This window comes from Poecilia latipinna, unplaced genomic scaffold (assembly GCF_001443285.1).
Source record: "Poecilia latipinna isolate Pla-1442-1.1 unplaced genomic scaffold, P_latipinna-1.0 Scaffold290, whole genome shotgun sequence".
NCBI lineage: Eukaryota > Metazoa > Chordata > Actinopteri > Cyprinodontiformes > Poeciliidae > Poecilia > Poecilia latipinna.
This window is the reverse complement of record NW_015112906.1, coordinates 538,418-565,606: the sequence shown is the minus strand read 5'-3', so window position 1 is coordinate 565,606 and position 27,189 is coordinate 538,418. Positions and strand designations below refer to the sequence as shown.

At 38.3% G+C, this 27,189-nt stretch overlaps 2 protein-coding genes and 1 long non-coding RNA gene across 5 annotated transcripts in view; 2 read left to right on the top strand and 1 right to left on the bottom strand.

Annotated features, from left to right (window-relative positions):
• tmem179ab (transmembrane protein 179a, genome duplicate B) overlaps nucleotides 1-2,533 on the top strand; it is a 6,578-nt gene extending 4,045 nt beyond the window's left edge. Inside the window, exons 2-4 of one of the 2 annotated variants that reach the window (XM_015034199.1) lie at nucleotides 948-1,085; nucleotides 1,170-1,248; nucleotides 1,325-2,533. In XM_015034199.1, coding sequence (XP_014889685.1) covers nucleotides 948-1,085; nucleotides 1,170-1,248; nucleotides 1,325-1,498 — 391 coding nt within the window. In that variant the 3' untranslated portion in view covers nucleotides 1,499-2,533. Of the gene's footprint in view, nucleotides 1-944; nucleotides 1,086-1,169; nucleotides 1,249-1,324 lie in introns of both variants that reach the window. The other variant, XM_015034198.1, reaches the window with a different exon arrangement.
• A 429-nt stretch (nucleotides 2,534-2,962) lies between these two features.
• Nucleotides 2,963-7,327, top strand: LOC106948491 (uncharacterized). Its single transcript, XR_001425185.1, has 4 exons — nucleotides 2,963-3,775; nucleotides 3,958-4,016; nucleotides 7,119-7,125; nucleotides 7,243-7,327. It is a non-coding gene; the product is annotated as an uncharacterized LOC106948491 (long non-coding RNA).
• Nucleotides 4,036-21,465, bottom strand: cunh14orf180 (chromosome unknown C14orf180 homolog). 2 transcript variants are annotated; one of them, XM_015034196.1, is made up of 10 exons: nucleotides 20,994-21,465; nucleotides 19,827-19,857; nucleotides 15,432-15,518; nucleotides 13,568-13,688; nucleotides 10,803-10,833; nucleotides 10,314-10,422; nucleotides 7,256-7,419; nucleotides 7,016-7,148; nucleotides 6,688-6,711; nucleotides 4,036-5,627 (listed from the first exon to the last, which is right to left on the bottom strand). In XM_015034196.1, the coding sequence occupies exons 1-10, from the start codon at nucleotides 21,144-21,146 to the stop codon at nucleotides 5,422-5,424; spliced, it is 1,059 nt and encodes a 352-aa protein (XP_014889682.1). In that variant the 5' UTR covers nucleotides 21,147-21,465; the 3' UTR covers nucleotides 4,036-5,421. The 2 variants fall into 2 exon arrangements, with proteins under 2 accessions (XP_014889682.1, XP_014889683.1); XM_015034197.1 differs by lacking the exon at nucleotides 6,688-6,711 and having other exon boundaries at nucleotides 20,994-21,464.
• Nucleotides 21,466-27,189: the final 5,724 nt, after the last annotated feature.

The window sequence follows — 27,189 nt, the reverse complement described above, 5'->3', positions numbered from 1 at the left end:
TGGTTTAAAGGTTTTTTTTTTTCTAACCTTGTTGGTTTTGGGTTTTATTTCAAAAAAAAAAAAAAAAAAAAAAAAAAAAAACATAAATAAAATACATAAATAAAATTCAGTATCTCAGAAAAGCATCATATCATGTAACATCAATAAAAAAGTACCTCACGCTGAAATTTTATGTTGCAACCATGTTATGGCCTGGGTCATTATGGATAATACAGCTGTCCATCACGCAGTCATTGACACCCTGCACAAGTGGGATACATCTAAAAAGGCTGATGTAAAAGAAGCTTCTCTATCCACAGAGAGCCCTATTCATATTAATGGAAAGTTTGGAGGAAGGAAAAAATGTGGTAGACAAGAGTCCACCTACAAAAGAAATAATTACAGCCATGAGGGATTTGTTAATGTCCATTTCAGAGTTTAGGAAGACAATTGAATGGCAGCCTCATTTCTGTCAGTCTGCTTTAGAGCAGCTCGTGTTACAATGTAGCTTACCCCCATCAGTGTGTAAATGGTGTACATGACTGTAGTGTGAAGCGCTTTGCTATCCCCAGACTTGATAAAACGCCATACAAATGAAGACTATTTACCATTTTACCTTTCAATTCAATGGTGTGGTTTTTTTCCTGATGTTGGTGCACCTTTTTCTAACATACTTTTTCCTTCCTTTAAACTTCACATTACTAATGTGCTTTCATATAACCTTCAGCTTCATTAGCAATTGTCTTTTGTGGCATATTCTCGTTGTGTGGGGTGTCAATAACTGTCATCTAGATAACTGTCCCTTAGAAGTGTTCTTACATAACATTTCTGTATAAAAATCTTTTTTCTGTTGGTCTTATGCAGTATTCACATTTTCCAAGAAAGGAAATAAAGGACTTATATTAGCTGTACTGTAGCTTTAAGAGCAGCATAGACCGATTTTGTGTGTTTCTTCTTTCTCCCAGCAGCTCATTTTTCAATGCCTTCCTCAACCTGATGATAAGCTCCCTGGTGATGTTCACCATCTTCCTGTCCAGCACCATTGTCAGCGTGGGTTTCAACCTGTGGTGCGATGCCGTCACTGAGAGTGGGACCATGCCTAACAGGTGAGATAAGAGCACACAATAATTGACTTTCAGGGGGAAAAAAGCATCATATGGTCCCCTTTAACGTCCGATTAATTTGTTTAGCTGTGAGGAGCTGCAGGACACGGACCTTGAACTCGGCGTGGACAATTCTGCCTTCTATGACCAGTTTGTAATAGCTCAGGTAATGGTTTTTGTTTCCTAAATCAAGCTGATATTTCTTGAAGTGAGGTCATAAATGGAGGATGTCCCTGTTTCAGTTTGGCCTCTGGGCTGCCTGGCTGTCCTGGCTTGGGATCACAGTGTTAGCCTTCCTGAAGGTCTACCATAACTACAGACAGGAGGATCTGCTCGACTCCCTGATCCACGAGAAGGAACTGCTGCTCAGCCGCTCTTCACGCTGCAGCTCTGACCTCAAAACTGGCCTGATCTAGAAACTACAACTCTCTCATCTCTGCCCCTACAGTGCTCGTCACAAGTTCACATACGCTCGACATCCCCATGGATCACGTTTTATATATTGATGATGCATTTGAACCGTTTTTTATGGTGGGCTGATGATACAGCAAACAACTTCACAGAATTTCATAAACAATTACATCCACACGCTCTCTCTAATCTATTGGTCAAAATGCCAGGTTAGGTTGTAGAGATGTTAAATTCTGGCCTTAACTTTTCACTACTGTTGTGGAGAAAAAAATAAAAAAATTGCCAAGCTTTAAATCACTCAATTAGGTTTATTTATGTGCTGAACAAAAACAAGCCAGAACGCTCTCATTAAAAGCTCCATATTTGTTTTATTTTTTTCCAAAGACAAGACAGTGGAGAGACTGTCTGCCTCTCATGCAGCTGCAGCAAGACAACATCTAATCTTGGTTGTGTAACCCAGACTGGTTCATTTGGTGACAGTTCATTAGCATTTAGAATAAAAGACGTAACACTGCTCTTAGCTGAATCGGTATACTTCTTTAAAGTCGTTGGTTTCTCAGGCCCAACACAGCTTTTAAACGTAATAAATGTATTTTCAGAATATTTTAAAGTCAGTGCCTTTCAAAATTGTAATTAGTTTATTTAGCCCAAAGCCTTTTAACCCTAAAAAGGGGCTGCCCAGGCTAGTTTTGGAATGGATAAAGCAGGCTAACATCATACGTTTGAAAAGTACTGAACTCTAATATTTTGTAAAAGTGTGTCCTTCCCTTAAAATCTGGCATATGACACCAACAAATTTAAATGAGCTCTATCAGCTTTGAACCAGAATTCTGAAAATCTTTTCTGTTGTCCACTGAAAGTCATCAGCGTATGACTAACCAAGGGAGTTTTAACTAAACTGTATCAAGGATTTATGTTTATATTTGAGTTCATATCTTTAATTATAAACATATGTTGATTTAAGCAAACATGCAGTCAGAATTCTTGTTTTAAAATTCAGTGTAGTGAGTTGTTGTAACACCAGTTTAGCATAAAAAAAACCACATTTGAAATGCACATCTAAAAACCGAATTAAATATGAAAGTTGTGAGTTTACGTAAACCTACTTGTGACCAGAACTGTAGGTTCTCATCTCTGCCATAAGATTCACCAACGTTTGCCTGTGGAGACAATCAAAATGAATTGGCTTCTGCTTTACATTGTCATAGAACCAAATCAAATGGATCATTTTCTTCCTTGGATGAAACTCAGACAAAAACCTGCAGGTTTTAATCACTGCTTATTGATTACAAACCAAGCCAACTATTTACCTGAAATATATACTTGAGTTTTCTTCAACTCTTAATTTTCTAGCCACTCAGTATTTATGAGTTTGGGGATTTTTTTATTTATTTTTTTTTAAAATCATATTTCTTTGTAAATTTTTTGCATGGTACCCAGTGCATGACAAGCTGAGCGGGTGGTTTTATATATAAAGAGGTGTAGTTATTGTTTTCTGGTCTTCTCTAGATAAACGTTCTCCTTAGGTAGGCTTTTGTTGTGAAAAGGCACATCTTGGTGAACCGAGGCTCATTTGCATGCGTAAGCAAAGTAGATCAGTCTGCGCTTTTGCAGTGTGTTTACACAGCAGCTACCAGGAGTTGTGTATGATAAACTGCAACTCAAAGCATTAATATATTTAGCAGCTAGTCCAAAAAAGCTTTTAGCATCAGTGAGATATAAAACAGATTTTATGATGTGCTGTTTAGTGACTGAGGCTTCTTCTTCTTAATAGGCTACAAAAACAATATATTTTACTGCTGTGACATATGTATGTATACCTGCATGCATTCCTGTGGCTATTACATCACATCCTATATTGGTCAGGAAGAGCACAAGCAAGCTATCTGATTTTGACAGGCAATGACAGTTTTATTTAAAATAATAGAGAACATAAAACCAAAAGAACTAAGAAAACCCTCTATAAAGGCACTTTTTCCAAAGTGACCATAAATGTTCAGATAACTGTAAAAGGCAGCTAAGTGTGCATATACAGGATGTGAGTTTACTGGGAATCATTTTATTGCTAATAACAATTTAGTTTGACAGTATGGAGCTGCGGGTGTTATCTTTTTTTGTTTGTTTGTTTTTTGTTTATTTCTTCTGTGCAGGCGTTGATTTGCCATATTGCTTCAAAGCTCAAATGTGAGATCTCCACAATCAAACAGGATCATGATGATTTCCCTGAAACCTGTCATACAGACAGCACTGTTCTCTCACTGTCTTATTGCTCATAACAAGAGGTATGTTGGATGTGCATCACTGTGCCCTTTGATTCCTATATAACCCATTTGTGTGCAAGTTTGGCTGCTTTTTTTTTATTTATTTGCTTCATTCGATAAAGGAACTCATATATAACTCATATCTACAATAAATTCTGTATCTGGTTCTGATATAATTCTGAGTTTGGCCTCAATTGTTCCAGGGTTTTCTTCTCGTCCAAATATACACAGGAGTTTGGAATCGGAGTTACACCGATATCAGGTGAGAAAATAGAAAACAATGAAAGTAAAAGTATATTTTGGGATTTTTGAATTGATACACACAGTAGAAGACAAACATATATATACATAACAGGTGAGATTCAAGGGTGAGGGGCATCAGGCAGTTGAGAGGGGGAGATTTATTAAAACTATCATCCTTCATATACAGTGCCTTGCAAAACTATTGACCCTCACCATGACATTTTGCAACTGTACAGCAAGAAACTTTAATATTTTTTTGTTGGGATTTTATGTGATGGACTTGACAAAATATAGAGTATTGTGGAAAGGATAGGAAACGATGCGTGGTTTCCAATATTCTATATAAGTAGAAGTCAAAAAAAACTAAGGGTCAGTTTGCAGATGAGTTTAATTGAGAGGGACCCAGAGGAGAGAGAGGAAGTGAGTACTTGCAAATATGTGGCAAAAATACTCTGATATTCATAAAGGACGCCAGGAGTATCAGAGAAAAACAAGCACAGATGTGACATAAATCTGACCTCGTCTAGCCCCTATTACTTTGATACCTCTAAATTAAATCAAGTGCAGCCAAAGTACCTTACACTCTCTATGTTTATATCCAAAGGAATGTAGAAATCATGGATTATTCTCGTTCCACTTCACAATCTTGTGTTGCTCCATCACTTAAAATCTTAATAAGCAGATAAAGGATGACAGAAAAGAGCATGTAATGGCTTTTTGCAAGGCACTGTAGTTTAAGTATATTCTCTTTGATTAACTAGAATGTGCTGCAGATGTTACATCCCGGAAGGAACGGACAGACAAGAAAGAATAAAGTGTTTTCCCTCCCATTTAACTCCATAGTATGAGGTGATGTAGCCCTGTGTTCACCTTCTAACGGATCAACACCAAACACCCGATTCTTTGCCCTGCAGACGGGCACTTCTGAAACATTTTCCAACAGCTCTACATTCGTGAATATGGAATTACAAGGCTAAATACTTAAATAGTGATAGACCTTATTATATTGAGCCATATATACACATTCATTTGTTTGGGATATATTAGATACACAAATTGTGTTCTGTAATAAAATAAATATTTGCATTCCTTTGGAAACATCCACTCACAGGCAAAAGACTTTAACCTGAACTGAAGGATGAAATCATTGTGGGGAACATGTGAGCATCATAGTTGCAAATGTGCAAAAATATTTTCACAACTTACATATGGAGTGGCATATCCAAACTGTAGTGCATACGTAGATACATACATACAGAGATGGAAGCTACATGTTTCTGGGATTAAACATATTCCCTTTTCAGTGGGGGAGAGGTGCAGAGGTACCACTGCAGAGCCTTGCAACATGGCTGAGCTGTTTGTAGGCTTAGGCCTATATATAAAAACAAGAAAAGCTCCATGTCTCCATCTGTGGTCTGTCACAGTCACTGCATGGTCAGCCATATCCAGCAGCCCCATAGGAGCTGCTTCATGTGAACCAGGTAGACGGCCAAAGCAGCCTCCAGCTCCTCGCATGCTCTCTGCGGCCGCCTGCGGTCGGTGCAGTACATCGCAACGCCGAGGAATGACATGAGCAGGAAGAGGCAGGTGAACAGAGCAAGATGGGGCCGGGCCGGCGTCGTCTCATAGGCTGAAAAATGAGAGCACTTTGTTAAGTGTTTTGGCTTGTAAATGGCGAGCATTTAAATGAAAGTGTGCAAAAGACTTTCTTTTTGGATCCAAGAAGCACAGAATAGAAAAAAAAAAGCTGAGTGCCTCCAATCAAAAGGCAAATAATATCACATTTTAGTAATTTTAAGAAAGTATTTTCTCTAAAAACAGGAAGTGCCTAATGGGTTATTGCGCTACACAGTTTTCTTTAAAAAAATGAGCTTTCTAACCGTCTATATATTATATTGATAAGGTCAATGAAAGTAAAGCGTAGAGGATATATTTCTCCTCATGTACCAAAAATAATCTTCCTTATGTTCCCTAACTGTTGAGGGAATGAACAACAAGCTAGCTGGACCAGATAGCTTACACAGGAAATCAACAGCTAGACCACCAACCCAACTGCAGCTGTTGGTTGCAAAAATATTGTTTACTAGGTAAAAAAAAAAACACTTTGTTTTACAACAGGCTTTTAGTCTGCGTATTCTCTGTCAGTACAAAACATCGGGTGATGTCTGCAGATTGCATTAAATCATGAACCTCTCTCTCCTCCAGCATGTTTAGAAAACAACAATTATGAGCTTCAGGTTATAATTTCTCCCAAAGAAGAAGAGGGTGCTTGACTCAAAGGTTGAAGTAATTTTTGGGATACAATCTTCTATGTGTATGATTGATTTTTTATTAATTTAATTTACTGCTTATTTCTGTAAAATTAATGTTCTTCTCTGAATTGAAACGATATCAGCCAGTGTAAGGAACAAAACTGCCATGACCTCCAAATCTGAAAAATGATGTTACATGCCCTTTGACTACAAATTAACCATTTTAGTACAATTTGTGATATTTATGTGCCTCAGATTCTTAAAAACAAGGGAGTATCAGTGATTAGTGTAACCACAGTGTGCACATCAAGCAAAAGTAGCTTGTAACAAATCATAAAAGCTAAATTATGTGATGATTTACGGTAGATATTGGCAAAGACTTTGCAGTGCTGTTGGTGCTCCCCCATGCAACTCGGTGCTCCTTTTGAATAAACTTACCACCTAGAGGGTCACAGTAAATATCTGTGAAGCCAACAGAGAATAGATTTTGTGTCAACACAAGCCAACTTCAATGATATGCACCAGCTACAAATCAGTTATTGTGGTCTGACAGTCCACTTTCACTCAGGACTTAATGTACTGTCATTTGCATTGCAAGATTTATTTGCTCTCTCATGTTTGGTCGCTTACGCATTCCTATGCTTGAGTGCATTTTCTTAATTAAATTCCTGTGAATGTGCAGCTGACAATGACAAATATCATGAAATAAACTTTTAAGAGTCGTGCAACTGAACTCTGCAAAGTGTTAAAAGTTGACTTTTCTCACCGTGTACTGTGGTCTCCGGCTCCCTGAATCGAACCCTGCGCTCGCCCTTCCGTCTGTGGTTGGTTTCTGCGTCTGACCCATAATTGGGACTTGGCCTCTTTAGAATGGAGGTAGGGACTTTGACACTGGTTGCCTACATTGAAATTAACTCAACATGAATATTCTGCACAGATAACAGTTCAACGAGACAAATAAATGAGAAATAACACATGTATTTTGTGAACAAGTCCCCACCCCTACCTTAGGATTTGGCGTGTCTTCCTGCTGGTGGTGGGCGTCTTTTCTGTGACGCACCTCGCAAACTTTCTCGCGGTGGGAATGAGGAAGACAGTTGACAGTGTCTCTGAGGGACTCTGCAGCAGCGAAGCGTTTGGACAGCGCCGACACGCACTGGCCCAGAGAGTCTAGAGGGAATACCATGATCACACTGTGCATGAGCAGGGAGCTGATTCATGTTAATGTCTGAGGTAAAGGCGGAGAGAGTGAACCGAAGGTAAATGTGGAACATGCAAATGTGTCCCAACACAGGAGACAGGATGTTAACCCTTGCATGCTGTAATTGTTCTGCTGTTGTTCAGCACCAAAGTGTGAATTTCCTTCTGGGATTAATAAAGTATATTGTGTTCAATTCAATTGAATATTTGGGAAGGGATCAACAAACAATGAAAATGCAACTATAGATAAAGATTGTAGAAGCAGTTTATCTGATTTTCTAAACAATTGTTACTCCTTAATAATGTTGTTAAATATCTGAGCAGCAAATGAGTTTTATCTATATCTTTCAACAAAAAAACAATGAGCAATGTGTGTTAGAGACTTCATTTCTTTCTTTTTTCTTTTTTACTTTCTAGGATGTCGGGATCTTGCCATCCATTAAAAAACTCTTCATAATGTTCACGGTTGTTTTCTTACTGGTGTATAATATTTCCTTAGCTGATACTTCAGCCACTGGTGCAAACTGAAATCTTAGGAACCCTTATAGTATTTAGGAGCCTCTATCCTGATTGTGAGGTAGCTTTAATGTTTCTTTTTTGTCAAAACTACTGAATCACAGCATGGATAAAGTGTATAATAAAAGCTTGTGTTTTCTTTTCGACAGCTCTCACTCCATGTTGAGCTGTTATAACATGGCCTTTAACGGTAACCATGAAATGTTAGTTAATACAAAGGGTGGATTATTTGTTGACTGAAAAATGCAAATGATTCAAGAGATCATGTTACACTAATTAAAAGAACTGAAGTCATTGCATCAGAAGTTTTGTTGATTTATTTAATTACCTGGCAGATAACAACTCCTTATTGTTCGTGGCACCCAACAGGGGTCAGTGTTGGGCACTAGATTGACTAAATTTGTTTGTTTTATAAATCAAGAAGAATTTAGCTCATCCAAAGACAACTAGAGAACTAATTGTACTGATTTGCTGAATTTACTTGGTGTGATGACCATACTAAAACATACAGGCTTTAAATTTTATTTAAATAAAAACAGTAAGTTAAAAAAAAAAAAAAAAACTAATTACTATTTTCTATATTTTTTTTCCAAAAATACTTCCTGAATAATGTTAACAAGTTTGAAGTAGATTCAGTTTAATAAACTGAAACTGAATTGAAAAGTTTGCTGGTCTACTAAGTCTCAAAAGCTCAAAACCTCATAAGTTATCTCTACATTTAGCTATAGTCCTGTATTTCCACACTCAATCTGTCAAAATGCTTTGGGTTAACTTGTGTCTAAGGTCTATTAGGATGAATAAGCCTAAAAATAACAGAGAGAGACTACGGTCTTGTCGGGGGAACAAACTTGAATCAGAAGTCAAAACAAACAATGATAAATCCTGTAGATGATCTAGAAGGCTTAGCCTGGAATGAGTCTGCTTGTTGCTACAGGGACTTTGGAAACATGAGTCTGGTTTCTATTTATGAGCGAAACGAATCTGAATCGATTGAAAAGCCTTGAGGCAGTCTCTGCAGTTGGCAATTTTGAACTACACAACTTTGCAGCAACTTTACATTCACAGAGCCATTTAAAATACACAAAAGTGATCAAAAAAATACATCTTTTTTTTATTTTTATTAAAATGATAATTCAAATTGTCTTATTTTTACAGATAGATAATCAGATTACGGAAACAGAGTGTTTATGTTAAAAAAAAGTGTGAAATAGATTGATAAAGAAATAAAATATATTTTAGCTTTTATCCATTTGGAGCCCATTTATGTAGATTTGTTACAAATTATCCAAATAATATGATGTATTGTGTTTAAAAGGAGTTAACCGTTGTCCAACACGTCATGGGGATACAAACATGATGAAGTCTACAACTTCATGTGCATTTGGAGTATCTCTATTAAACTAATAGAGATACTCTGGTTTGTTTAGAAACTCTCCTCTGTGGTTGAATTAAAATAACTATGCAAAGATAGTGTGGAAAAATCGTTGCAAATTAGCAAACACTTAAAAGCAGTTGATGAAATGAATGGCACAAGTTGGTTTGAACAGCTTTTTCCCCTTTAACTAATCAAATAATGACCCAAAAACGTAATGCTATATTAACTTGGGTTATCTTTGGGTTAACGATAAGAGACTAAATACTTTCTGACAACAAGCAGTAACAAAAAAATAGAACAAACATCGATTTATTTCATTTAAATTTGTGCTTTCCTGAACACCAGACAACATTTCGGTGAAGCAAGACCTTGTTTATAATGTTCTGTGGTGAGGAATAAAGGATTCTGACAAGCTTTCTAGCACTACATGTATATTGCTGTGTCTCTTTGACGCTGTACAAAGTACAGCTACCATTTGGCTCCACTGCTTCAGAAAGCTGACTTAGCAGCCTGGGTGATTTTAATGTACTACTCTTTTTACAACACAGCAGTCCTCACAAAAATGCAGAGTTAAGAAGTTGGAAGGAAGAAAGAGAGCGAGAGAGTCTTAGGCTTTGCAAGTGCAAGCGAAGCATGCTCACGACGCAACAAATTGTGGCCTCAAACTGTCAGAGAGCCACATATCTGCTTGTTGTTCTGCATAAAACTATTTCTGTGTTCAACACAACTGCAAGTGTTTATTAATTTAACATTTTCACTGCTTGACATTCTCCGCAGAAGCACTTCAGATCAGCTGTGCATTTTCACAGACACTGCCGCTGAACAATGTTAACAGGCGTCTCCCACTAGTTACACACCCATGTTTGATTTACAGCAGCTATTAAGTTGTGTATTTTAAGCATCTCTGTTTCAACATTTCCTTGGAAAGAGAGTTATGTTTACTTTCCCTCTTCTGCAACATTTGAGTGTTTACCTGAGTATTCAGTCTTGCCGATCTCAGCATAGACGGTTGCCATGAGCTCCAGGCTTCTGGCTGTTATTGGATGGTCGTTACCAAAGGTCCTCTGATGAATCTTTGTAGCCTAAATCACAAAGACAAAGGAAACAAGAAGACAATGTAGAGAAGCCAAAACATGTAACATACCCATACTTTTTCACTCCAGTAATTAGACGAGAAGGAGCATTTTGAAAACAAAGAATTAATCTAAACCAACATGCAAAAAAAAAAAAAAATGCCAGTAATCAAAGTGAGTGTATATGAAAAGTGAATAACTTTTTTTGAGATCTTTGGGAGAGAGGAAGGACTCTACCTTAGCTAAAATTTTCAATTGGAAGAAACCTGCTTTTACAATGGAGCTAATGAACTTCTCAAATTAAAAAAAAAGAAAGATTTTGTCCAAATCAACAATATTCTTTATATATGCAAAGGCAGAAAAAGCAGTAATGAAATTCCCAAACATACCTTACCGCTGTATTCTAGGGCAAGATGTGGTCTAAGAAGAGAAGAGAGAAAATTAGAATTACACAAGAATTTCAATATATTGTCTCTGTTTGTAATAATAATAATAATAAAATGTTAAAAATAAGTATTTGCAGGGACACTACCAGTAGGAAGTTCACCACCAAATCAGTTGCAGTGCTAAACCAGTGCAACCGCTTACTTAGCATCAGGTATTCCTGTTTCCACAGGAATAAACTCACAAACTCAGGCATCCATAAACGCTGTTTATGGATGCCTGAGTTGATGAGGCATGTGTTTAATACTTGATAGGTATAATCATTTGTTATGGGTCTCTTTTAAGATGAAAACAGTAAAAACAAAGAGCTTCACTATGAACTGCAGGTAGGATTAGTATTAGTTTAACTTGAGCTCACTGCCTCTTATCTTAAACCTGTTTATTTTATTGTCATCTGACATTGTTTGAGCAGGTCATTATGCCACGTTGAGCTGTGTAAACAGCAGATATATTCCAGTGAATCCACAAATGTTTCAGACATGTTTTTGTTTTGTTTCCCTGCTGTTTAGATGTTGATTTAGAAAACCAGAAGGGAGCAGATCTTTACTAACTGGGAAAAATATGACTCTTGAGTTTATAATTTGCTCTGATCAGTTTTTAGATTTTCATTTTAAGTGCTTCTTTTAAAAAAAATCCTTAAGTAATAGAGAGATATCTTTGTGCTTCTTTAGAGTCATAAAGATAGGATATCGTTAACGCACTGATGTTTGACAAATAATTAAATGTGACCTACAATGTGGAAGCTGTTGTTCAAACCAGCAGAGCACTTGAGTTTCACAGTTTGGATCATAACAGCAGGACATTTGAGCACGTGCGCGCTGTGAATGGACAACACAGCTGTAGGCATGCAGGCGCCTCGTTGAGGACGTGGAGACCTTTCGTTTCTGCCAGCGCTGCCGCCTCCTAACCTCCAGGGAGAATTATGGAAGGAATGCTGCTTACAGGTTGGTTTGCTTTCTCATGCTCCCCTGGCGGTGTCCTGTCAAGTGCTAAGCTAAGTGAACGTGATGCGTTTCATTGAAGACCTGCCAGTTGTTCCATGCATACCTGCCCTGAAAAAGTCAACGAAGGGCATTTGTGGCCCTCACAGCCAAGCATGTGCCTGCAGATGTAGAGCAAGCTGTGTTTAGTGCTCAGCTTGTAGGAACCAGGTGCCAGATTCATACAAATTCATCATTTCAAAAGCTGTCATACTTTTCATACCGGTCTTCAAATGTTCTGTAAATCTGAGTGCAAAAGCTTTATACCACAAATGTGTAGTGATTATAATATGATTGTTTTGTTTTTACGGTCCAAAAATCATAAAACAACATAATGCTAAAATCTTTCATGTTTATGTTTCTGGTTTGCGTTTTGGCTAAGTTAGGTCAGCTCTGCTTTAATAAAAATCTAATTAGTCAAATTAGTTTATAATGAGCCGGTTGATATGAAATCCTCACCAGATGTCAGTAACAACACAAGGAAACCAGTGCATATAAATCCATAAATTGGATGCCAAGTAATGGCATAGAAATTACATAAACATAAGTATGGAATAGGCTTACAGAAATAAGCAAATACTGAATAAAAGCCTGTTTTTGATAATGATCACCTCAATATATCTCCCATTTCTTTATACGTGTAAATTACTTGAGTTGCTACCTGATTATAAATATATTCAAATGTTGTGTCCCATTAGCTTTTCCTCTCCATGAGAAAGTCTCTGTCAAAAGAAATCCTTACCCTAAAATATTAGGGACCAGTTACAGATTGTTATGTATAAGGAAGAAGGCCTGAGACTTATATTACATCTAGCCAGAGCACCGAGGGATCATTTTCTTACATGCAGAGGCCAAGGAGAGTTTACATGTTTTCCAAGCTTTCCAGCCTTTTTTGGGTTACATTTCCAAAGCGCAGAGGAGCAATGCAAGAGGAGAATCAAATTCCTGTGTCCTTATTTAGGTGGAAACCCGAGCCACACCAGCATAGCCATGCTCAGTCATTACCATCTCATTTATGTTTAACCACTGTATGCTCCTTGCATTAATTAAGCGCAGTGACCAGCACACCACCGTGCAAACATTCCACCCTCTGTCACCCTCCACAGCAATCAGGTTAAATGGCCTTTTCTCAGCAACGACAACAGAGGCAGAGAAAATAAGGCGCATGGTACGGCCTGAACAAAGTACCAATGCCACTGGAGACACCGGATACAGGCAGAGAGAGCAGAGTCTTTTTCCTCATTATATGCAAACACATTCAACTCATTCTCTATAAGTGGAAAATATGTCCTATAGAAAGCCTAATATATCTATTTGTAATTTCAAATTGTTTAGGAATGATTTTGGCTAATTGTGTATTGATAGATTCTTGAAATGATTTTTTTTTTCTTTTTTGCAAGGCAGTGAAACTCCATTGAAATTCAGCAACCCCCCTCCCCCCTCCCACACAGCAAAAATCTAATTATTTATATTTATATCCTGAATTTTTAGGGCCTAATTCTACATCGGTTTTGCGAGGCAAATAAGAAAAGGCAACAGAACCATCCAGCTTCCAATATGATGTTCGGATTATTTAGAAAATAAAAATCTAAGCATCACAATAAAATTATATAGTTTGTGACGGTAAATCCAACCACAATGAGCCTGTTGAGTCGTTAAACCTGCAAAACGTCTTTCACTTCATTAACTGCTTTACATTTCAGGCCTCAGCAGGACACAGTTTTACCTACTGTTTGCTCATGATGCAGAGCTGAGCCAGCCGTTCGAGGTGTTGCGCTTGAGAGGCCTGCTCTGAAAGCTCCTCTGGGTTTGTCCATCCTGCAGAGCCCAGGGTGGCCTCCTCCTGAGGCCCTGTTACCGAAACACAGGGCATGGAGTAAGTCAGTCAGTAGTGAGCAAAGTCCCCCTGTGTTTTTCAGTCTTCCCAATCCACACGGAGGGCAAAAGATAAATTTCAGCAACCAACTATCAGCCTGTCTGACAACGCTGCAGACTATAAGCTTGAAATGTGACGAGGATCCAACTGAGGGCCGGAGACAAGAGAGCAGAGATAAGCACAGCAGGGAGCAGATAAGGGCGTCAGACAACACGGTTTCCACGCCCACGATGAGAAGCACACAGTGACGAACCACAAACAGAAGGAGAGCACATTACGCACACAAAGCACATACGCTATCAATACCACAAGTGAATGAAAACAAATCAGTGGTGCAGGCAAAGGCTTCCTACTCAATTTGAATCCAAATACAGTGATAAACATGTCAGCTGTCAGAAAGGAAATACACCGAGGTGGATAAGAAAAATGGCTTCTCTGAAGAAGTCTACCATCCAACCTGAGTCAGTGCTGATTCAGGTGCTTCGGTTAGCTGGAGTGACACAGTTCCTAATGAAAAAATGTGACCATTTGTCTCCCACTACGCCTGTCCCTGACCTCCTCCACCAAGCCCACACAACGCTGCTCTGCTGCCTCAGCAGCAGACGGGGGGGGGGGGGGCAGGCAGCCGTCTGGAGCGGCGAACGAAGCAGGTGATGAATGACTGACCTAGGCTAGCTCTGACTGCTCGACACAAGGCACCCCCAAGTTTATCGTAAAACGAGATAAAGCTGTCAATTTTGAAATATTTAAATGTCAGACTTGTTGATTTTTTCAGAATTACATGTCGTATCACACATCTTATTTTAGCAAACCAGTTTATACCCAAGGCGACATCAAAAATCGTTGAGTGAAGAAAACACAAAGTTTTTAGCGAGGTGTTAAAAAATAGTCTTCAGACAAAGAACAAAAGCTGTAGGAAACTAGAAATGAAGCTGTACTTTGCATGGAGGCAGAACAGACATTTGTTTTTTGTCTTGTAATTGGAACCTGGATTTTCCAAGCTCTCAGTTAGAAATTCAAAGAATGTATATGAAAGCTGAGACTAGAAGCACACATTATGCTGCACAATGTCTTTTGTTATCACCTGGTAGCTAACAGCAGTAAGCGCTGCAATAATGAACAAAGCCGATGTGACCAAGCACTATTCAGATGCGAGGTCTTTTCCAGATTTAAGCTCCAACTTCCAAAACACAAACCGTTTAAGGCATCAGCATTGGAACGGGAAGCTAAACCTGTTCTGTCTTAACCTTTTAAAGAATCAAATATTAGTAAAAACATTTTAATTGCAGAGCTGTGTAACTTGTCAGTCACCACCATGTTTTCTGTTTGGTGCGTTTTAGTGTATGTAAATGAAAGCTCTTAAAAGAAAGAAACCAGAATCAACTAAGATTGATACCGGCACGTCAGAAATCAGCCACATCCGTTACTTGTGGATCCTTACAGTTTTATACTGACCAAAAGGCTAAATTCCTATGATATTGTTATTATTCAGCAAACATTTTAAAGCTACTTTCTTAAAGTGTTGTTTTCTAAATATGAGCTGCCAAATCTCATACACGTTACCTGGAAATGTAGATCATTGGAAATTCTTGGAAGTCAGAGCCAAACACCACAAAATCAAAGTCCACTATTGCGCAGTACATTATCTGTGCGCGCGCTCATTTTCCTAGAAATCTTCCCTGAAAAGTGGATCTTTAAAAAGAAAAAAAAATACTCACCTGGGCTCCCCTGAAGAGCGGTGAGCTCGATCAATGCCACTTCGTAGAACATCTTTTCAGCCTGGATGAACTGGAGGGCCTTCCCATCTGTTTATATAGGTGAAGGACTGGTCTCAGATGACAACAGGATTAGTCAGTTGTGGGAGTTAAAAACAACCGTCACGTTTCTTTTTTTCCGTCCCGCTGGACAACAGCCATTCAGGCCAAACAGAAGGCGTAGCAATCCAAAGCAGGCTGTTAATCTCGTCGTGTGGATCTTAAAGTTCAGATTTAGTGTCTGAATCACACATTGCATTCGAGAGCAAACAAATCTCTTACTGCATTATATCCTTACTTCAAAGCCGGTTTTAATCTTTTAAGTTTCTAATTTCAGTTCAAATTCTTTGTAAAAGATTTTGACAGGAGTTTTTTTGTTGTTGTTCCCATAAAAAAGACTCTATGAATAACATCCTAAAAATAGCTCACTTTGCAAAAGCATTCAGAGCACTTAGTGTACTTGCCACTGAAAAGAGACACCGTTGATGCACGTCAGATTATTATGATGACCAATGGAACTGAGAGTGCTTAAAATAAATCCACCAGTCTCTTTTTAGGTGTCCTACTTAACATCAGATTTCCCATGTTGTAAAAATTACAACCAAAACATGTTAGTTTGTATCAGTTCTGTGACTCCACATCAAAATTACACCAAAACATCAACAAGGTTAAAAATACAAACAATAGATTTTTCTCTTCTGAAGAGCAGGAGGGTTGCCTGATTTTGTTGCATGCACAATAATAACCATAAAACTTTACATCTAAATAATAATAATAATAATAATAATAATAATAATAATAATAAACTTATCTGCAAACCAATAAATGGACAAAATGGAGCACACATTGCTGTTCTAAACTATTAACAACCCTTGAACATTTTGACATTTGCCACATACTTCTTATTAAAACCTGTTGACAGCTTCCAGAAGTCACCCAATTGGTACAATAATTCAGTCTCAGCATAAATAGCACCTCAGATGTTCATGAGAGAACAGCATTATGAAAGCCAGGTAACTCAGCAGACACCTCAGAGAAACTGTTCTGGAGAGGTTCAAGGTCCATTTAGGGTTTGAATTTATGTTTGTGGTTCATCGCTGCGACAACCCACAACCGAAAGAGGAGCACAGTAAGCAAACAGAACACATATACTACCAATACCACAGTCAAGTAAAAATGAATCAGAGGTACAAGCAAATTGTTTCCTGCCTAATTAGAATCCAAATACAGTCATAGAGCCGAAATACAGTGAGGTGTGTAAGAGAAACGGCAGCTCTGACCCAGGAGAAGTACGGTTCAACCTGAGCAAGCAGTTGGACCTAGAGCAGCTGTAGGGTGGGCCATCTGTGCAGGAGAATAAAGGGGATGAGGCATTGCCCAAGGTTGGCGCTCTTCTTCTTCTCACTGCTATATTTAACTACCCCGAAGCACAGCGATCCATCAACAGGAACCATGCACAATCTTTTCCTGGGAACAGCCTCTGCTCCGAACTGGTAATTGGATGCCAATAAAAAAAATAAAACACAAGCTTGCATTAACACTAGAAACTTCAAAGGCCAATCCGCTCACACGTGCCACGAGACCCAGGTGTAAACTGAAATGACCTCCTGGGGAAACAACTAAACTTTAAACTAAGAAACCATTAAAAAAATAGTTTTGAACATAAATTATGGAGACACTCAACAAATGTGATTGAATTCTAAAAAAGCAGGAGTAGGTTTGTAACTGAGACATAAATCATACCAAACATTGTTTAAACAAGATAAAACTAAATGAACAACCTTTAAATCTATCTGAATAAGGCAAAATGCAAACCATGTTGCATTCTGGAACCATAAATTGTTTCAAGTTAAATTAAAGTAATTATTATTTTGTCGTTTCATCAACTAGACTGAACTGACTTAAACAGCTCTGCAAGGTAAATTTGCTTAACATTCACACTGTGATCAAAGTAACTGTTTTTAAAGTACATTTAAACAAGAAATATACAGTATTTGACACTACTGAGGGTGATTGATTTTGCCATCAAAATTCAAACGTTTTCCAACAAAAGTCATGACATAAAGAAATTTTTAAATTGGATTTCACTAATACTAAAAATCCCTCCTAAAGAATGATGCAGATTATTTTTATTTTAATCTCTAATACAACACAGCGGCTACAATTTGTGTCCCATTTATTTGTGTGCAGATTGGTCTTTCACATCAGCAGGGAATTAGGCTATTTGAATATTTAAATTTTTTTTTTTTTTCCCCCCAGGTCATGCATTTATATCCTGCATAGAGAAACATGAGAGAAGAAGCTGGTATTTTTGCTCTCATAAAACATTTGTGTGAAACTATAAAGTTCCCACATCCTAGTTCCTGTTTGGACAGACTGACCTATAACCTTCTTCCCCAGAATGCAGCTGCAAAAAGAGCACAGCTCTACTACTTCTGCTCATGTGATGGATGTGAAAATTACTACAGTGCCTTCCAAAATATTCACGTCAACTGAATATCTTGCACTTTTCTTCTCGGTACAACCATAAACCTCAAGCAGCCTCAACCTCAAATCTTGAGTAGACCATAGCCTTTTAAAGTGATATAAAAGAGTCCACATAGGTAATACAACAATTCTATAAATCCAGCAAAACTAACAGGTTCATTGGAGAACGTTAAAGAACAAACATGATTATAAAGGATTAAGGAAACAGCAGAAGGGGAGGGATAAAATTGTGAAGTTTAAAGAAGCATTTCAGCCCCGTTCAGACAATCATGTAGGAATAGAAGGCGTGTGCCACATGGTAAGTCTAGTGGAGCTGCACAGATCTACATCTCAGGTTGGAGTAACAGAACACATCGCTCCCCATGCTCAAACACAGGTAGTTTAGTTCCTACAATCAACTCTAAATGAGCTTTTGGTTCTTTATTTCATTATGGATCCTGTTTTCATGTGTTTGCTCCCAAAACCAAAGAGTTGGAACTGCAGAATCATGTCCTAAAATTCAAGCATTATCACGAGTTTTTAACTGGACTGGATGTTTTGTGTCTGTGTGCTGTTTTAAATCCAAGTCTCTGATGACTTATTGGTTTCAGTTATTTTAATCTTTTATTTGCACATTTCTTTTTAAGCCTTCTTCTGTTTTATGAAATATGTTGCATGAATAATATTGACTTGACAGGTCATTCATTGGTCATTCACGGTTCTAGTTTTCATGACAATGAAAGAAGAAAAATGTTAGTTTTTTTTTTTTTAAGAAAGTGATGAACAGTTTCATTTGCACAAGCCATAATGGAATGGTTTAGATCTAAGCATATCCATGTTTTTTTTTCTTAGTTTTTCTTCTTTTTTTTTCCAGACATAATCCTATTGGAAATCTGCGTCAATATTGAAAAAAAAAATTGTTGTTTAAATGTGCTCTCTATCCAATTGTACAGAGCTTCACCTATTTTACAAAGATTATGGAAGAAGTTATTGACACTTTGCATTGGTCTGTAACATAAAATCTCAGTAAAATACACTGATGATTCAAGTTGCTACTATAAGATTATTAACACTATATTTAAATTCATTGTAGCTTGGTTTTAACAATTATTATTATTTCAACTGTTATTATTAATACTACAGGACATTCTTATGGCTGTAATGTTACACTAACAGTAAGAGAGTGTTACTCTACTGTACATGAAACACACCAATCTGACCTGACAAAACCCATTACTATTAATGAGCTTATGTAACTCAAAAGATTTAACTCTGTCATGGTGTCCTGAGCAGGCTGGGAGGTTGCAGTGCGATAGCCACTGATAGACCTAAAATCTGCAAACGAACCTGTTTTAGACAGAGATGGGTAGAGCCATGCTGAGGTGGATAACCTGAGCTGGCTAAATTAAGCACAGAAGTATCTCTGTAACAAGGAGACGAGCCGCGAGGGTAATATATCCTGAAACAGAACACCTTTCTATTATCTCAGTGTCCTGTACTGCTGTAGTTTATAGTGGCAGTGAAGTGGAAATCCATGCATGCGCTTCTCGGCGCAGATGCAGGTTAATTAGTGCTCTCCCATTCTGTTGTACTGAGATAAGAGCCCACAAATCCTCTTAAGAGACACCCACACCTTCTGAGTGACACACAAAGCATGTGGCATTCTGGGACAAATGGGTTATTATGAACTTGTCCAGAGACATCCGCTCATCCCATTCTGCTTAAATTACTTTCTATATATATGGTCTACATTTTCCATTGTCCTGGAATTTGCTGCATGTTTGCCTCACAAAGTAAAAAAAAAAAAAAAAAGGTATTTTAGTTTGCTTTCTGTGACAAGTGTTGATTTAAAAAAACAACATGAGAAACAAGACAGACTTTTAGGAAGGATACAGTTCTTTTCAGTGATGAACAGTTCAGCAATCTGTGAAGTATAGAAAAAACAACCAACAAACACGGTTAAGTATTGAATATTCAATTTTCAACAATTTTACGATTTATGCCGTTTGCAGACGACAAAGTTATATTTTGTTGTAAAATTAATTTAAATTAATTTAAATCCCAAAGGGCTTCTCACTACGTCCTACACTACCCCTGTCCCCACCGTTGCCCCAAAAAATAGGACAATCTGGTGGTTTTAAAAATTTACTTTATGTAAAGTAAAACACAGTTTCTTGTTCTTGGTCATTCTAGTGTAACTCTAAATTCAAACTTTTGAAACATGTTATTTTTTTCAGGATGTTTGAAATCAAATGTTCTCATGTAAATATCAATATACACACCGGGAGTCACATACATTTTGGAAGATAAAAAAAAAATGTTGAAAAATTCTTGAAACTGAAGTTGATGGCATAAGTTACTTTTTAATTAATTTGGCGAGTAATAATCTGAATGCACTCTTGAATTACTGACATTTAATTCCCGGTAAGTCAGCTGACCCCTGACTTAAAAAGTAAGATGAGAAAATGACTATAGGAAAATGTATATACCTCATCTTGACACAGCAGAAGAATGTGAACCCCACACCTTTGATTCTAATATAGGATAGTACTGCATACACTTCAAAAATGTTTAGTTGTAGGCAGGTCTGGTCAACATCATGCTGTGTGCTGTAAAGCTCTGGAATGGAGGGAGTGTTTTGACTTAAGGCACATTCCTTTATGCACTACAACAGGGGAAGAAATTACAGCTTTGCTATTGTGAAACAAATAACCTGTAAAACACACTGAAATGTAATCAGCTAAAAGTTGATAAAGTACAAAAACATAATTCTCCCAACATAAAAAGAAGACTGTCACTGGACACCTGCTTATCATTCAGCAGCATTCCGGATGGGATGAAGGGGATCTTCCAGAGTCGGCAAGTAAGCACACAACAGCCTGCTCTGTTAAACTCGACATTGGTGCTAAAGATATCAAGGTTAAACATGGCCATTACCGTGGGGTAAGATAACATTATCTATACATAAAGTGATGCAAATATGTCTGCACAGCTGAGCAAACATATGATCCTGCGAGGAGAAAGCTGTACTTGTGCGTGTCCCGCTCCCACCCAGCTCACCTGGTGCAGGCAGTTGGGCAGAGAGGTGAAGCTCTGTACATGGGTCAGTCCCAGAAGACAGCTGAGGAAGCAGTGGAGGGCGGCCTGGTACTCCCCCTGCTGCTGGAGCTGCTGTCCCAGCTCAAACAGGCCCTCCCTCCCTCCGTTCAGCATCCCCAGTCCCAGCCAGAGTCAAAGCTGCCTCCCATCAGAGCTCTCACTGGCCGACGATGAGCGTCTTTCACTTCTGCAGCGAAGCACCACAGGAAGAAGAGCACAGTGGGGGAAATGTTTTTTTTTTGTTTGTTTTTTTGTTGTTTTTTTTTAAAGAGTGTTGGCAGATAAACAAACAGAGAAGCTGTTGAAGGAAGCCTGCTGTCTGTCCCGCCCGTGCTCACTAAGTCAAGGACAGGTGGTAAGGAGCAGTGTGAGGTAGTGCCGGCGTCTCACACAGAAAAGATCCATTCTCCTCCCTCCTCTCAGGCTGCACCAGGAAAGGAGGACAGAGGAAGTTGGAGAGCGTTTGCTGTGCGAGTGGCAGCGCTCTGAGCCAATCTCTGCTCTGATTTGACGCGGTAGCTCCACCAGTGTGCCGAGTGTTTCTCCAATCCCTGAGCAGGGGATAGAAGGATGAGCAAAGTGCCTAAGGGAAGTCTTTGTTCGTCTGTAACCTTGTCACATGTTGTGAAAGAACAAACTTTCTTTTCTTTTCTGGAGTTTTTTTTTTATGTGGTAGACAAACACAAAGCTGTGCATTCTGGATTGATGTCATCTCAGAACAGACCAACAGATCCACAAAAAAAAAAAAAAAAAAATGAGTACAAAAAACAGCCACAATACTTAAAGGGGACACATAAAACAAGTGTCCTCTTCAGATGAGATCACCCTTTTCACCTCAACTTAAAATGCAATCTGTCACAATAAACTACCCATCACCTACATGGTGGTGGCAGCATCATGCTGTGCAAATGTTATTTTTTTTAGCATGAATGGGGAAGCTGCTGGGAGTTGACATGAAGGAGGAAATAAATACAGGACAATCCGGAAAGAAAACCTGTTGGGGCTGCAGAAGACCTGAAACCGGGGCAAAGATTTATCTATTAGCAAAAATAACCCATTCCAACAATCATCCGAAACATACAGCCAGAGTTGTAAGGGAATGGCATCAATAAGAACATATTCATTAGAATGACTCAATTAAAGCCCAGATGTCAGAGTAATTGAGGACCTCTGGTAACACTTCAACGTTTCTATTCAGAGATGCATTTCATTCCTTAACCAATCCACAGCATGAGAAGGGCGGAGTAAAGTACTGATTAAAAAAAAAACAAAAAACAAAAAAAACTAAAGAATTAATGGTTTTAATTTATTTTCACAATCACACACTACTTGGTGGTAAATTATCAACTAGAGTTCAAATAAAAATCATGGAGATATGTGAAAGTACATGTGATAAAATCTAAAGGGGTATGCCTACAGTAGTGAGATAAGGGATCTAAGGTTTGCAAAAAGCTCAAACTGCTCCATCCTCCCACAAAGCGTCAGCTCTGTGCATTTGAAATCTCACTGCCTTTTTAATTATTTATAAACAAGAGTGGAATAAGGATTTGAATGCATGCAAGTATGTACACCGTCATTTTCAACGACTAAAGCAAACAGCAGCAGCTGCAAACACAGAGTAATTAAACAGTCCCTTTTCTGCATGTGTGAAAGAAAATAAACTCAGGTCAAACAACAAAAGCAAATAATTATTCAAGAGGCCTGCCTCTGCTGGATGTTTGCTCACTGCCTTTTATGGTTATCGGCACTGTTGTGAGTCCATTATGTATTCAGAAAACAGCAGAAGAACCGAAACCAGAGGAAGTTTGGAGAGGAAATCAAATTATTACACCTGGTCTGCTAAGTAATCCAGATTTCCATGAATGGGTCTTAACTGTGAGAGCAGCCTTTCCTGCTCCATTCAGAAGCAAGCTACTTAGTTTGGAACCTATAAACGAGGTAACACAAAGCAAATGAGAAGAGTCTGTCTCCATTAGTGTCCAATACACAGAAAGAGCGAAAAAATGACGACAGATGGGAGGTTACAGGGCGTTAGATCTGAACTTCAGGGTCAAGCACAGTGATTTGTGAACAGTCCTTATTTTGGAGGAACAGCACCAGCAGAGGAAATTGATTATGCTGATGCAGGCCAACTCATTCCCCCCAGACAGTTTATTGTACTCACTTTACTGTCCGGTCAATGCAGTTGAGTCAGAATGCAGCGAGAGGGAAAATAAACCTTTCAATGTAATGCAGTTGGAAGCTCTCTGTAGGACTCTCAGCGCTCAACTCTAATGGTGAAAATGATCGCAGACAAGTCCAGCTTAAAGGACCGGGGCCCTTGGAGGATCATTTTAGCAGAAGTTGGAATATATGGAGGACGTTCACTAATAACATCTCAATTAGTCTATACCAGATGTCACCAGAGGCATATATGCAAGTTTCCTTTCATTGTTTTATCTTGATTAAATAATACTTTCCAACAAAACAGCAAAACAAAACTGATCACAATGTGTTTTTCTTTAAGTGAGTTTCATTCTACAGAAAAGTCTGGCTCATAGCTTTGTATTTATAGATAATATGTGTTCTGTAAAAAATACAGATTTTACAGCAAAGCAAACAAAAAAATCAATATTTATTCAGTAAGAGTAACTTCAGCAGAAGTATTTGCCACTGTTCTCATCAGAAACTCGATAAACCTTCAAGAACTCTGAGAATTGGAATTTTACGTCTTTGTTTTCTAACCCACTTCCACTTGGCTATATTTGCTTACGTCGTGCTTCAAACTAACTTTACGTCCTTGTGCAGGGAATCTTTCTGACAATGATGCTGACTGATGCTCACTGTTCTGCAGGTCAAGAAGGGAAACCTACCTGTAATTGGAATATTGATCGTCTGTCCTGTGGAGTTGGTGGAAAAACACATCAGAATAATCAGCAAACATATCACACATTCACACGGAGGAGCCGATACATCAGGCTAATGTAAATGAATAAGGAGCAGAGAGAATGCAGAGGAGAGAAAGTGTCTCAGTCACACCCGGTTACTACCGAGCTGTAAATTTCATTATATTAAATCACTGTTGATGTGTTGTGTAAAATCCATTTACTGTGGTGTACCTATCAAGTTGCTGTAAATATAACAATACATTCTCGGCATGATGCTAAATATTCAAATTTTATTATGAGGTATCGGCTCTAAGAGTCTGATATGTTTACATGTTCGTGCCTCACCCAGTTACAAGGCTAAATTTTATATCTCATGAAACATTTGTTAGAACACATTTCCCAGCAGGTTTTGCAGAGAAGCATTTGCTCTTCTGCGCAGAGTCGTCCTGTGGCACTGCGCATGGCCCTACATCAGCATATACTATTTTTATTTACTGCACTGTGCAGATATACGGCCACTCTGTGCAATATTTCTACAGCCGAGGGGTCTCCGATCGGTGCCCTTTATTCTGCGTGAGTGACAGCAGCTGAATTCCAAATGTCATCACAATAAGAAAACGCACTGATTTTTCTTTTTGTCATAAATCTTCCTGGAGGACCTACAGGTAAGAAACTTCACAGAATGCAATGTCAGATATTGCCTTCTTTAAACTACATAGTAATTTTATGAATACTCTGCCGGTCTTGATGACTTCAGTCTCTTTTCTTTTTTGAGTTGCAATCTCTTCCTTGAACAGCAGCAACCCTCTAAGATTCAAGCTCTGGTGGTTTAATAGGCTTGGTCTTGGCACCCCTCCCAGCTACTGAGAGCAAGTTTACGGCCTCCATGTAATCAGCAGTAAATGCTGCTGCCATCTGTCTCTTTTCATTCAATTATCTGACCCACTGACTTTTACTGACAAATGCTGTCCAGGTAAACACAGAACTGCAAAGCCCTCAGCCAAAAATTTTGACGCGTCTATAAGTCTTCTGAATCGCCAGGTTCTCTTGATGGTCCAGTCAAATTTCAGCACTACTTTGCATCTTTTATCTATGAGCAGGACATTCAAAGGCCTGAGAATATATTGTTTTATTCTCACCACTGTTAAAGGAGGAGACATAAAGAGAGTCCAGAAGAGCTTTATGGAAATGTCCACTTATATGGATTTATGAGGATTCATGTCAGTCATTCTGAGTCAAAATCAATGTGTTAAGAAATGTTAAACGGAAAGCTTCACACACCATTCTTGTACAGCTCGATATCTTTTGCTCTACTCTTGCACCCCCTAGTGGCAGATTGGAGGATGTTACAAAAAAAAACAAAACCACCTTAAACTTTTCCACACTCCTAATGATGCAGGGTTCTATAGAGAGCCATTTCTTTGAGATAAATATGAAGATAATGAAAATGCTGCACGGTTTTCAAGATTTTATTTTATTTTTTTTCAAAACCAGAAATCTGAACTAACCTTCCCAAGTCTGTACTTTCAAGAACCACCTTTTGCTGCAGATACCAATCCAATTCTTCTAGGATATGGATACCTTTGGTAAGGAGAGTGAATGCAAATAAAAATAAATTTTTGCACTTTATCTGACAAAAGTCCTGAAAACCATGTATCGTTTCCTTCAGTTCACAGTTACACCCAACTTTGTGTTGGTTTCAACCACAGTCCGAATAAAATGTTGAAGTTTGTGGTTAGAATTAAGTAATAATAATATCTTGAAAAAAAGACATTGGATTCCCAAACTAAGCTGATTAATAGTTAATGGCTATTCCAGTTCACTTTGTATATAATTTATAACTGCATCGTAGCTTGAATATATGTATTATTTTCAACAAACAAGAAGTTTTCCCAAAACGGCTAACTGAATATTAAATAGTGTTGGAGGTTTAAGCTCACATTTTAGAGCTCACTCTTTTTTTTTTTTTTTTTTTTTCCAATTTAGAGAGTTCAGAGCCATCTGCTAGCAGAAAATAATGTGAAGGTTTGTTGTCTCTTTGTGGGAGGTAAATTGACGGAAAACAGCGGTGTCGGAAAACAGATTTTTTTTCTCTCTCACTTCATTAATTTGACCAATCTAACATTAAATCGGATGCGACTGCTGACTGAGATTGTCTAACTCCTGCCTATTTGATAAAACTTTCAACGTCATGTTTCGCATGTAAACAGTTTTCATCATCATCACTGCTCTTTAAGCCATGATGTCAGCGCATGAGACAGGAGTGCCGACAGTGATGCAGCTCACTCATCCCAAGATATAATGAGTCAGACATTTACAGGATATCTGTCCCTTCTCACACACATCTTACTTTTAAAGCACAATCATTTAGGCTGAGAGGTCGAGCTGCTTACGGCATCATGAACAGCAGGAGCTTGATTTTTTTGTTCGATACAACTCTGAACATATTCAGAGTCATGCTGAGCTCCCCGTTTCTCATTTGGAGGAGACAAAGTGAAAATCAGCACACATGAGGTTACCATGCCAACTGGCATCAGCCTATTCAAGGGGTTTTCTAGTTGTACAACAGGCCACTGGACTAATATCTGAGTGAAATTCAAAATAGACAAGAGAAAACGAACAAAGAAAGGGAAACCTGCAGTCCCGATGGCCAGTTTTGTTGTTAGCTTGTCATTGGGGGAAATTGTTCACACGGTTTGCTCAAAACGAGGGATTTGTATGTTCCACTGCATATGTGTGTGTGTGTGTGTGTTGACAACATTCAAAATCATATGTTAGGCCGATCAGCTGCTCTCAAGCACATGAAGGAGGTTTTGTGAGCAAAGTGATGAGCTGACAATCTGTTCAGGGTTTCCTTCACCTGAACCTTGATGATGAGAGCCAGTTTTACCCCTTTGAGTCCTTCACGGCAGCTCCAAGACCTCAGATGTTTCTTATCCGAGTTACTGAAAGGACAGAATAGTAAAAACTCAGCCTTCTGTGAGGGGAAATAATTCTTATTGAACTGTGACTTCATGTTTCCCCTTTTTGGATCTCAGAAAAATAATGTAACTTGAAATTATGCATGGGTCAGTGTGGCCTTTCAAAATATGATAACCATCAGAAAAAAAAAAATAAATAAAATAGCCTAAGCATTTAGTTCATACAAAATAGTAAATGTGCCTGCAGTCATCTGTTTAATACAACAGAGCTTGTTTAAATTAGTTTACCTAATCGGGGAATATGTGGAAAAAACAGCTCTTATTCAAACCCTCATCAGATTTTCATAAGCATCAGGACACATTTATTCA

Coding starts and splice junctions, on each gene's coding strand:
- cunh14orf180 (XM_015034196.1), bottom strand. CDS start 21,146: ATGCTGAACGGAGGGAGGGAGGGCCTGTTTGAGCTGGGACAGCAGCTC. Junction 13,689..15,431: donor CGCTCTTCAGGGGAGCCCAG/GTGAGTATTTTT, acceptor TTTCGGTAACAG/GGCCTCAGGAGGAGGCCACC. Junction 5,628..6,687: donor TTACTGTGACCCTCTAGGTG/GTAAGTTTATTC, acceptor CTCATTTTTCAG/CCTATGAGACGACGCCGGCC.